Source organism: Diuraphis noxia, unplaced genomic scaffold (genome assembly GCF_037042655.1).
Source record: "Diuraphis noxia isolate RWA-SAM2 unplaced genomic scaffold, SU_Dnox_SAM2 contig0002, whole genome shotgun sequence".
Taxonomy (NCBI): domain Eukaryota; kingdom Metazoa; phylum Arthropoda; class Insecta; order Hemiptera; family Aphididae; genus Diuraphis; species Diuraphis noxia.
Genome location: NW_028301712.1, coordinates 63499457 through 63512000, shown reverse-complemented (window position 1 = coordinate 63512000; position 12544 = coordinate 63499457). Strand labels below are relative to the sequence as shown.

The following is a 12544-nucleotide window of genomic DNA, read 5'->3' as shown; positions in this document are numbered from 1 at the left end:
ATTGTGAATTTTGCTTAAGCAAAGGTTGTGTATTCTGACTATTCTGAACACTAGATGTTGGTTTTTGATTACTAAATGAAGCATTCAAGTATAATTTAATCAAAAATTAAAATAAACTTGCAGTATTCAATGTTTTTTTAAAAATCTATTCAGAAGTGTATTTGAACTTACAATTTAATATCATATTACAAATTATAATACTCATCAATGTCTGTTCTGAACCATGTATCCGCAAACAAAACCTGTATTATCTAGTAAAATTTAATTTCTAATGGAAAATAATAATTACTGTATATACTCAACCATGATATTTTGTACTTATAACTGTGGTAGAGCAATAAGTTTATCACAAATTCACTGAGTAAACTTTTGTTCAGATATGTTGAAAACTGCTCCGGTTGATCCGACCATAGTATTATCAATTAGAACTATAAAAAATTTTCTAGAACTACAAAATTTTATTGTTTAATGGTTTTGACAATTCTTATATAATAAGTAAAATAAATGAAAGTGATATTTCCAGTACTGAAGATTTTGATAGGAATACTTTGCCCGATTTAATTTCAGAAAGTCAATATGAAGAATATTATGGAATCTTCAAAAAAAATATTTCCAAGTGCAAATTTCTCGATGGCCATAAAAAACAGCTGACTATGGTAATAGAGTATTATAAAAATCCTTATTATTTATAATCTGGTGTACATAATTTTCGATAGTGGTTTACCCCTCGTAAATAAATAAACCGGACTTTTTTTCGCGGGACTTATGACATCGGACTTTTTTTCGTCGGACTTTCTTTCGCCGGACTTTTAGGTAGAATCCCGCTCACCAGCCATAAGACCAATGTAAAAATAACTAAAACAGCGTGTTAGAAAAAGACAGCAGATAAGAATGGTATTATTTTTTTTATCGCACACAACAATATGATTCAACGACTTTTAACATTTTGTTTTATGTTACTAAAGAGTAAAGTTTTAAACTCAAACTTTAAAAAAAAGTAAAACAGTGAGCAGTTAAGAACTTAAGATTGTACATTTCTGTAGTGGTTTTAATTGTATACTAGCTTAAGTGACGTTAGGAAAGACTTTTCATTTCACAAGTTAGTATAAAATGTTACACCTATTATAGTAGTATAGTGTTATTGATTTTACACATTGATCATTTCAAAGACATTTACATATATTATTTTAATATTTAAGGTTTCCCTTCAAAGAAAAATATTTTTTATTTGTAAATTATACTATGTATACAATACTTATGCTTATATAGTTATATATAATACTTGTACAGTTGTATATCTCCAAGCCCGAAGCCATATATTGCTTGTGATTGTTTTAGATAAAGATTTGGCGTCGAGTAGAGTAAAGCCGTTAATAGTTTTATAGCGTCAGGGGATGTTATTGCTTGGCGAGCATTTTCGTCGGCTCTCTCGTTTCCTGTGATTTGACTGTGGCTAGGGATCCATATCAAGATGGTGGAGTGTCCGGAATTAGTGAGGTTATGCAGTTGGTTCTGAATTTTTCTAGCGATTTCATTCGACGTGAAGGGGTTTTCGATGCTCCTTAAAGAACTTAGCGAGTCGCTTAGTATAGCTGCTTTGAGTATGCGTCTAATTTTGATGAGGTCTAGGGCGTAAGAAATTGCCGTTGCCTCCGCTGAGTATATTGAGCAGAAATTGGGGAGTCTCAGCATTGATACGTGGTCTTTAAATACTACTGCAGCACCAACTCCGTTATCCGTTTTGGAGCCATCGGTGTATATTTCAGTGTGGTCGCCGAGATCGGAAGTGATTGATTGTAGGTGTCGGTTAAAGATTATTGGCGGGGTATCATTCTTAGAGAGTTCGCTAAGTTCACTGTTTTCATAGTTGTTGAATAGCCAAGGGGCCATCAGAGAGATTTCGTTTTTAATAACGTCTGGGTGAGGGAAATGGGTATCTTCTAGGGAGGTTATATTGTGTGTATAATTTTGACGGTTTGTCGTTGCACCTAACTTGAAAGGTTCTGTCGGTCAGGAAATTCTGTATGAAATCGAATAATTTGTCAATAGATATGATATTTGACAGTATTTTTAATATGCGAGGACGCCAAGCAGTATCGTAAGCTTTGGATATGTCAAGGGCTATGAGGCCCATCACTTGTTTCGTTTCGAGAGTAGAATGGATTTCCGCTTGTATATCATGTAGTGTGTTGCTTGTATTTCTATGTCTTCGAAAGCCGTTCTGGCGAGGATCGAGCAAATTGTTTTTTTCAAGAAACCATCTAAGTCAGGAGTCGATGATTTTTTCCAATACCTTAACCATGGTATTGAGGAGTGATATTGGTTTCGAATTTGTTTTTGTTTGGTTTAAGACTTTAAGTATCGGAATGACTATAGAGTGTTTCCATTTTTTAGTTATTGCTCCGGATGACCAAATTTTGTTGAATACCATGACGATTGAATCCAGGGCGGAAGTGGGTAGGTTATGAATGAAGCAATACGTTATCCCATCTGGACCTGGAGCGAGACTAGTGCATTTTGATGTAGCTCTGATCATTTAAGCTAGTTGGATTGGAGAGTTGAGATTTTTCTGCTCGTCTAGATTGGGGTTAATGCAGGATGTATAGTGTTGGTTACTAATGTAAATGTTGTTATTAAGAAACGTTGCATTATAATTTTCGTCCGAACTATTGTGATGGAAGAGTTCACCAAAGAGGTTGGGTACCTATTTCGTCGGGGTCAGTACACAATTCTGTATCCTTCATGATCTGTATACGATGATTCTTGGGGTGACCACTGAATGCCCTTACTCTGCGCCAAATTATGGATTGGTTCACCTTGGGTCCCAGGCCGGAGGTGAACAATTCCCAAAATTTGGCATTGCCACTTTTAACAAGGTATCGAGTTTTGGCTACTTAATACCTATTTTATTCCCAACATTAAACATACATATGAGAAATGAAAAGTTCACAAGAAAAGCATGTTTCAATACTTGTTATATGTATTATAAATTATAAATTATAATTATTTATATTTTATCAATTTAATCATAAGAATTTTGTGGAAGTTAAAAATAAAATATAAAAATACCAAATTTTAAGAACCAAACTAAAGTCTAAAATAATATCCCGGACCGCAGTATATTAATTTAATATATTAGAGCCATGTGTAAGACAAAGATAGTTATATCATTAGTAGTCCCATCTCGTTTTAACATTCCCTCTCGGGCAACACTGCTTGGTGAGCTTCCAGTTATCATAATATTCATAATCATAATATACTAATATAGTTCAATTTTATCTATTCTGTGGTTCAATGCTCGAATCTCGAATCATTATTCTGACTTTTGAGATTCTGAAAATAAGGCAATTATTATAAATTAATTAATAATTATTAATTATTATCTACGTATTGAACGCAAACATAATTAAACACGTCTTATTATAGTATAGCATAATACAATAAAGAATTCAGGACCATCAACAAACTGCCTATACATAAATTTATATATTATATATAAATAAATGTTGGTAACTTTACTCATTAGTTCATTACATTAACTGATTAACTCCTATTTATTTATCTTTAAAATGTAATATTTTAATAAAATATATTATTAAATATTCACTTTAGCATTATATTATATGCTTCTAAATCCTTTAGTTTTTATGAATATTCATCATAATATATTTTTGTATTGAATTTTTTAATTTTGCTTATACCAATGTTGAAAGTTTAGAAAGCATTGCTATTTGTTGCTATTATATTAATAATATAGCAAGGTACTAGCTCTATTCCTTTAATATAATGATATGATTAATCCTTTTTTTGTTTACAGTTATTAACATTTTAAAAATAGGTAAATAACTTGTAATCACTAATCACTATTGTATAAATTATTCATAGATTATTTTTAACACAATAATATGCAATTTTAATCTGCATATTAATAATACCACATACCTTTATCTAATAACATTCTAAATGAGATATAACAATGAATATAGGTACCTATTATTGATAGGTTATTTTTTTAAATACATATTCAAAGCTATTTTATTTTAAGTAGTGAAACAATAATACTATACAATGTTTCAAATAATGTGTATTAGGTAGGTGAAACATTTAGATATAACTATTTATAAAGATAATTTACCTAATGTGGTTATCAAATATGAAATGTTACTATTTGACCTCGGTAAATTTTATTAATGATGATTAATATTATGTCGTAGATGCATAGTATTTTTTTTGACTGTCTACAATAATTATAATATAATAAATTACCTTATTTTTTTTTTAAATTTTTTTAGTTAAGTATTTTGTTTCAACATGACATGGAAAACCATTTCTTTATGCTTGTGTATTTATGGTGTTTTAAAAGAATTCCGTCCATCAGAATCTTATTTTATTCCTTATTTAAAAAGTCCTCGGATGAATTTTACTGAAGAACAGGTATGAATTATTTTACAAATATTATAATATAAGTAAGAAAACTTAATATTTTTTTATAATTAATTTAAAATCATAAGTAATATCTATTTAACTAATAATATGAAATACATTTTATATAAGTATTAGTACAACTTTAGTAAATATTATATGGACAATTTTAAAATTAAAAAAAGTTACATTATTTAATACAAATATTTAAGTTAAGTGTAAGGTTTAATTAAAAAATAATAAGATATCTAGGATGTTCCTACACAATTTTTAACACTCTCGCCAAACCATAATCTTTAAGTTTTTGTTTTTATTATGTATGATTAGAGTAAGTATAATTATAGCTATTTGTAAAACAAATAACTTAGACCACATTTTTATTTCTAAATATTTAAGTATACAAATAAATTAAGGTATTATTTATATTTAACCGTATATTTGTATGTTCTAAACACAAGAACAAGTTTGAAAACATTGGTTGGAATATTCTTTCGAATCATATTTTATGGTACCCACTTTAAATGAAAAGAAATATGTTGTTAACTATAAATATCATATTAGGCTTATTTATGATTGGAAATAAAAAAATTAAGTTTATTTAATCTATTAATAATTTAAGATCCAAAATAAAAAATTAGATACGCTATATAAATAAACAACATACCTATATGTCATATGGGTTACTAATAAATAATAATACTTATTTATTACCTCATTTCCATAATTAATATTTTTATTCAATTTCAGGTTAATAATGAAATACTCTCTATCGGTGTTTATGCTTCTATGTTATTTATGATTTTTGTTTCTTTAACTACTGACTGGCTGAGGTATAAAATTGTAATAGTTATCCAAGCGCTATGTGGTGTTTGTATTTATGCTTCGTTATCTTTATTTACAAGTTTTACATCTATTGTTGTAAGTATTGTCTCTAATGTAAAATAATAAATAACACATTTTATCAATTTTTAAATTTAATTAACTTATTATTTTTAGGTAGTTGAAATTTTATATGGCTTGTTTGTTGCTACAGAAGTTGCATACTACACATATACATATTCTGTTGTGAATGTGAAATATTACCAGAAAGTTACCAGTTACACTAGAGCTGCACATCTTATAGGGCGTTTCTTTTCAGGATTTCTTTCTCAGGTGTTCATTTCAACCAAATTAGTTGATACATATCAATTAAATTTCATCACATTAGGAAGTTAGTTTGTTTATAAAACTGAAGATGTGGTAAAATAGTGAACTATCAATTTCTATAATTTCATAATAATTCTCAGGTCTGACAGCTGCAATGATGTGGACTATAACATTGCCAGCTATAAAAAAAAGTGAGCCTAAGCCAGAAGCTCAGAAAATGAATGTAATAGATAAAACATTAGAAACAAAATTGGAAAATGAAAATTATGATTTAGCTGAGAATAATATAAAAGTAAACAGGAGTTAAAAATGAATTTAGAAATAAAACATTTGTATACTTTACTTATTTTCAAATACATTTTTAGCATAAAAAGATGTCATGGAAATATTTCAAATCCATGTGTAAAGAGTATAAGAGTTTGTATATTTTGAAATGGTCATTTTGGGTGATAACTGCAACTTGTTGCTTTAATCAAGTATAAAGAAAGTATAAATAAAAAATAATTTTTAGAATATGTTTATAATTTTAAAATGGTTTACTAGGTTTTGTATTATATTCAATCATTGTGGGAATCCTTAAGTAATGACGAATGCCTTCAGAGTAGTATTATTAATTGTACTAAAACTTCAGAATGGAATGGTGGTGTTGATGCTGTTTATACAATAATAAGTATGATTCTTACTAACCTATCAAATTTAACATCTAAATCATAAAAAAAACATCACATGATATCAACTTGGTTAATATTGATTATGCAGAGTAGTACTGAGCACCAAATCCGTATCAATTCACATCCAGATTGAAACAAAAGTTACAATATGTTTAATCTGGATTATTTATAATTTTGAAAACAATTATTATTTTTTATTTGTAAAAATATATATCTATAATTTTTTAAGTACTCATAAAATATGTATTTTACTAAAACATGAAAAAATAGCTAATTATCTCGAAAATAATGAAGCCGGATTGGATCCGGAATCCAAACAAACAGACTGAATTTTTGAATTTTGGTGAAGTGGAATGATTTGAAAATTTGGATTAAATAATTGTAATTTGTAATCTATGATCTAGTATGTAGGTTAAATAAAACTAATATAGAAAACATAAGAAAATATAGGGGCGACTCTTTCTCAAATTTTTACAGCTTAAAAGTAATTGCTCTTTGTCTTTCAGCTAATTATGTCCCTGGTGAAATATCCTAATATGTATTTGTTATGCAGGTATTAATTTCATACATATATTTCATTAATATTTTGATACACTACTAATTACTATAGTTTTAAAAATGTAATAATAAATAAATAATTTATTTTATTTTAGGTACATTTGTTACATTTTTATGTGGTTCGATTAAATTGAATATGGATAAATACAGTAATTTACTTATTATAGTAACATCTTTTATGCAATGTGCTGCTCTTTATATTTCCGTTGCATATAGTTCAATCTATTTATCATATATTAATTATATAATTTATTGCACAATTTATCAAGGGATGATGACCATTGCCAGGTTTCATATACAATACTTTATTTATATTAATTTTTAATTTTATATAAAAAAATCTAATCAATTTTATTATCTTGTAATAAAGCTCTGAAATTGCAAAGTGTGTCAATAAAGATAACCATGGATTTGTGTTTGGTGTTAATAACTTACTAGCTGCAACTTTACAATCCTTAGCTACATTTTTCATGACATTAGGTGGTTTGTCGTCATCATCTAAAATTTTGGTAAATATATACTCAATACTTTAATAATTATATTAATTAATAATTCAATTTATTTTTTATAGTTTGAATGGTATGCTATATTTTGTTTAGTAATTGGAATATGTTATTTATTTATATTAATTTTACAAGGTGTTAAGAAGTAAGTATGACAAACATATTTAATATTATGGTATAAATATTATCTGATTGAATTAATCTTAGTGACCTAAAAACAAATAAGTTATTGAAATATTTATATTCATTGTTTGCTCAACGTGACAAAATACCAAATTAAAAAAAAAAAGTAATTAGTTGTTCAAATATTTATTTAATATTTATGAATTTTTGTGTGATTATTATTTATTTGTTTATGATATGTATATTCTGTAAAATGTATGTAATTAAACATGAAGACTGTATTGATAAGTTATGAATTTATAATAAGTGAAAACTATAAGTACCTTGATCTTATTTTAGATTATGAATTTTGAAATAATAAATTTACATGTAAATTTATGGATTTAAAAAATGTTTTCATGGTTTAAATATTATAAAATTTTAAATCATATAACTTTCAATAAAAATATTACATTTTGATTTTTCTGCACTACTCTTTGAACTAATGATCTCCTTATGCACCACAATTTTTAAAACCTTGAAATACATATATAGGTTTCCTAAAAAACAACTAGAAATTGTGAGGTGTGATAAAATAGATTGAAGACCTATAAGTGTAATTTTTATTTAATTTATTACTTTTAAATACCTAATGTCGTCATTTTATAAATGTGATTTAACCATCAAATTTGACCAACATTTATCAACTTTATAAGATTAGGTTTATTTTTTAATATAGGTTACTCTAGTGACTAGAGAGTGAAATTCATATTCTCATAATTAAAGTAGGTACCTATTGCGTTTTGCAATGTTATGGTTCTACCTATATTTGAAAATCTATACATATAAACAATAAAATACATAGTAATATATACAATTTTTTTTTTATAACAGACTAACCATATATAAAAATCATGGGTGTCACTCTGCTGTACAGTAGCTACTGTACCTAGGTTACTGTGATGGATGGAATTAAATTTTAATCCAATGATATACCATTGTATACGAAAAATGATTCTGAGCCGAGACGGTTTATCTGTCTAGTATATTTTATAGATTATTAAAAATTTTCTATTTTAAAATAATTTGCGAATTTTCGTGATTTATACGTATGTTGTCAAAATTAAAATTTTAATGCTTGTAAAAAAAAATTGTGACTATTATATATTTTTTTTATTTTTCAACTGCTATTGTTACAATGTTTTAGTAGACTTGAATTAAATTTTCAAGCTTTTCTACCCAACAAAAAAATTTTGATCGATATTAATTTAAAAAAAACTAATATGATCGAAAATTGCAAATGCCTATAAATAGTTCAACCTTATGTCGAAATTTTTTGAAAATTGTATGGTGGATAGAATATACATAATATATAAACATTCGGTGAAAAATGCATGTATCTATGTCATTTGTTTTTAAGTTACATCAAAAACCAAAATCGATTTTGTAGAAAATTGTTTGTGCGTAAAATTTACCGTTTTTCTCTTAATTTTAATTTTTAGTTTGTTTATTCCGATTATTTAGAAAAATATTAAGAATTTTTTACTTTTGACTTCCGAAAGTACCAACTAGCTTCACTTTCTGGTCGAATGAGGTACTGAAATCGAAAATCGTAGCACTTTTACTGTCCCAAAAATTGATGCAGTGGCGCATTTAAGGGGGGGCAACTGGGGCAAGTGCCCCGGGCGCCAGATTCCCAAAGTGCTAGGGGGCGGAAATTTTTTTACAGTTTACCACTACATAGAATTGAAATATTTATATTTTGTTTGATATAATTATTACACAAAATAGAAATAAATATTATAAATTAAACATAGACATTTTACTCATAATTCATTAGGTCTATGATTACAAACGGTTTTCATACGGGTCACGGCTGAACGGGATTGCGACGATCATGGATATAAATATCTATGATTTATTTATATATATATATTATATCGGTATATCACTCGTGGCGGCAACTACAATTTATCAGTTAATACAAGTTAAAAATAACATAATATCCATAAATATTTTCCCTATCGCCGACTGCCGAACGTTGTCGATCACTTATTTTATTTTTGTCAATCTACTATTAACAGTAAACTGTCTTCTGACAGCGTCTTGTGTATCAAGTTGACGGTGATTACGGTAATTGTACAGTGTTATTTGATTTACCATTTATTACTCTTTATTGTTTATAATTCGTTATACTTTCCAACGTGTATGGTTCTATGCACTGTACGTGATTAAGTATTATAAAGTTTTATATTACTAAATCCTGTAATTAAGATTGGAGAAAATGAAAAAGAAAAACCAGCTATTCGATGTGAAGCAAATGGTATACTTAAAATACTTAAATCATTAGAAACATCTTTCTTGTCAATTTTTTGGGGAGACATATTACATAGGTTTAATACAGTTAGCAAAAAACTTCAAAGTGTAGATATTGATTTAAGTGTTGTTGTTGAGCTTTATCAATCATTAATTATCTATGTTGGTGATATTCGTATAGATAAGGATTATGAAAATTTTAAAAGAAATGCTATTGAAAAATGTGGAATTATAAACTTTAGAAATACTGAAAAGCGACAAAAAAAAATTAAAAAATTTAGTGATGATCATTCAACGGAAAGTATTGTAACTAATTTTAAAGTAAATACCTATTTTGTTATTTTAGATCAATTAAAGTCGGAATTGTTAAGAAGAAAAATTGCATACGACCACCTTTTAAAAAATTATAATTTTTTTTTTAAACTTACTAAAATGACAGCAGCAGACATAAGGATATCTGCTGAGCTGTTAAGAAATGAATATAATACAGATTTGGGATCTTCATTTCCCAATGAATGTATTCATTTTAGTAGTTATTTGAAAACCATATCTATTCCTCCGAAAAGTATTCAAGATATGTTAGTGTTCATAAGAAAAAATAATTTGAAGGATATCTTTCCATATATAGATATTGCTATAAGAATATTACTATGCACTCCAGTTAGTAACTGCTCAACTGAGAGATCATTTTCCGCCCTAAAACGTATTAAATCATATTTAAGATCAAACATAGGCGAAGAAAGAATATCTGCGTTAGCAATTATGAATATAGAATCTGATATCACTACATCAATAAGCTACGATGATATTATTCAAGAATTCGCACAAGATCGTTCACGACGAAAACTATAAGTACTTTTTTTAAATATCGTTTGTTGTAGTGTATTATTAATTATTTTAAATATATTTATATTTATTATCTACAAAAAATATATTTTTTTTTCATTTATTAATTATAATTGTTTCAACAAAATGTTTGTTTTTACAAATTTTTTTTTCAAACAAAAATATTATATGTATATTTCTTGGGGAGGGGGGGGGGCGCTTGTAAAATGTTACCCCAGGGCGCTTAACGTCTAAATGCGCCACTGACCATATGTCCATAATATCCATTATTCACTATTCAGTTTTAATTCAAAATTTAAAACGAAAACCGGAAAACGTATTCGCAAAAACATTCAATTCCCGTTTTAACAGTTTTAAGACGTTCATTTGAATTTGTTATTCTGTTATCTGTATGTAATATGTATAAATCGTCGCAAAATGGCAGACGATTTTACCCACATTTATATTTATATAAGTGCCTTACGTTAACCGGCGATTATATAAAAAATAAAAATTTCAGTTTAATACCAATAGGTAGTGATTTTTCTAAAAATTTAGTCTTCTATAAAATAAAACTCTTGTTTCGTTAGCTTTTAATCGGTGAAGTTAGACTTTTATTCATTATAAATTTCAATTTCAATTTTATTTTAATTCATTGATCGATGATCTTACTAAGTTATTTTAAACTTTATATTAAGATTTAGATTCATTTTAAAAGCAATTAGGCTTTTAAAATCGTACTAAGGATTACAATTGTATTTATAGTGATTCGATAGTTTTTCCAAATAAGTTATTCGAATAATCGTTACAAATTATACGATATATTCGAATATTTAATATATTCAATTTGTAAATTCTAGATACTAGGTACCTATAAAAAAAGTATGTACAGTATTTGCCTATGTATAATTATTCTATTTATACAAGAAAAAAGTAACACTAAAATTAAATGTTTATGGAAGATCGAACATCAACAATGATGATTGATACATTTATTATATCATAAATTACAGTAAGTCAATAAGTTCCACGAAATGTGATTATTGGTTAGCAGTGGCGTACCCAGGATTTTCGAATGGGGGGGGCTAAATCTATATCGGTATTCGGTACCATAATAAACACAACGTTTATGCTTTGCTTATACTAGGTCATTGTTACTAAAGATAATACGTTGTATTCAATACCGTTTTTTAGAAATATCATGGTTTGTACTTTGTCTTTTTTAATATAAAATGTATTCCAAAACATGGCCAATGGGAGGGGCTGAAGCCCCCTAAGCCCCCCCCCCTGTGTACGCCACTGTTGGTTAGACTTTATCATAAATATGAAATTTGAATAATTTATATATGTTATTTCAGTTATTTGTTATTTGGCCATGCAAATAATTATTCGAATTTTTTAATTAAATTCGTTATTCATTCATGCAATTTATTATTCAATAGTTTGAACGAATAATCGAATATTATTCGATAGTACTAACTACTAATTAATAATTATTCGTTACCGCCCATCAACAGTAATTGTATTATAATAAATTATTATGGTATTGATACCACAAAATTATAATTTGACATTTAACATTTTGACCAAGGTGTATTTATAAATACACCTTAATTTTGACCAATGGAACGATGACCACTATGATAATTGATAACTTAATCAAACGCCGATCATGTGATGACAAGAAAAATGATGAGCATTAACTTGGATTTTGGAGTGGTCACTTTTCCGATGCAGTGTCAGTAAAAACAAAAATAACTGGTAAAAATACAGTGTATAACATTTTTATAATAATTAATTATATTATATCATCTGGTAGAATTTGGTCGTTTGTATTTTGTGAAACTGAAATCTGAATGGTCTTTTGCGAAAAAGAGACGATAGTCATAGACCATACTTATTCATAAGTCGTAACTCATAACCTGGTGGGTATTTTAGATTCTGAGGGGAGCGAGGAATGTATTGATTTTACCATGATGTGTGTGTGTGTTTTTTTTGTCT

At 27.3% G+C, this 12544-nt stretch overlaps 1 protein-coding gene across 4 annotated transcripts; it reads left to right on the top strand.

Annotated features, from left to right (window-relative positions):
* The first annotated feature begins 3293 nt into the window (after positions 1-3293).
* On the top strand, positions 3294-7882 carry LOC107170870 (folate transporter 1-like). Of its 4 annotated transcripts, none has more exons than XM_089219365.1 (10): positions 3294-3505; positions 4293-4434; positions 5170-5340; positions 5419-5632; positions 5709-5860; positions 5934-6044; positions 6112-6238; positions 6893-7085; positions 7168-7306; positions 7369-7882. In XM_089219365.1, exons 2-10 carry the CDS (start codon positions 4312-4314, stop codon positions 7447-7449), a joined length of 1311 nt encoding a protein of 436 aa, XP_089075491.1. In that variant the 5' UTR covers positions 3294-3505; positions 4293-4311; the 3' UTR covers positions 7450-7882. The 4 variants fall into 4 exon arrangements, with proteins under 4 accessions (XP_089075491.1, XP_089075495.1, XP_089075494.1 ...); XM_089219369.1 differs by lacking the exon at positions 3294-3505 and adding an exon at positions 3944-4091; XM_089219368.1 differs by lacking the exon at positions 3294-3505 and adding an exon at positions 4161-4177.
* Positions 7883-12544: the final 4662 nt, after the last annotated feature.

Coding starts and splice junctions, on each gene's coding strand:
- LOC107170870 (XM_089219365.1), top strand. CDS start 4,312: ATGACATGGAAAACCATTTCTTTATGCTTGTGTATTTATGGTGTTTTA. Junction 5,341..5,418: donor CAAGTTTTACATCTATTGTT/GTAAGTATTGTC, acceptor TATTATTTTTAG/GTAGTTGAAATTTTATATGG. Junction 6,045..6,111: donor CAACTTGTTGCTTTAATCAA/GTATAAAGAAAG, acceptor ATGGTTTACTAG/GTTTTGTATTATATTCAATC.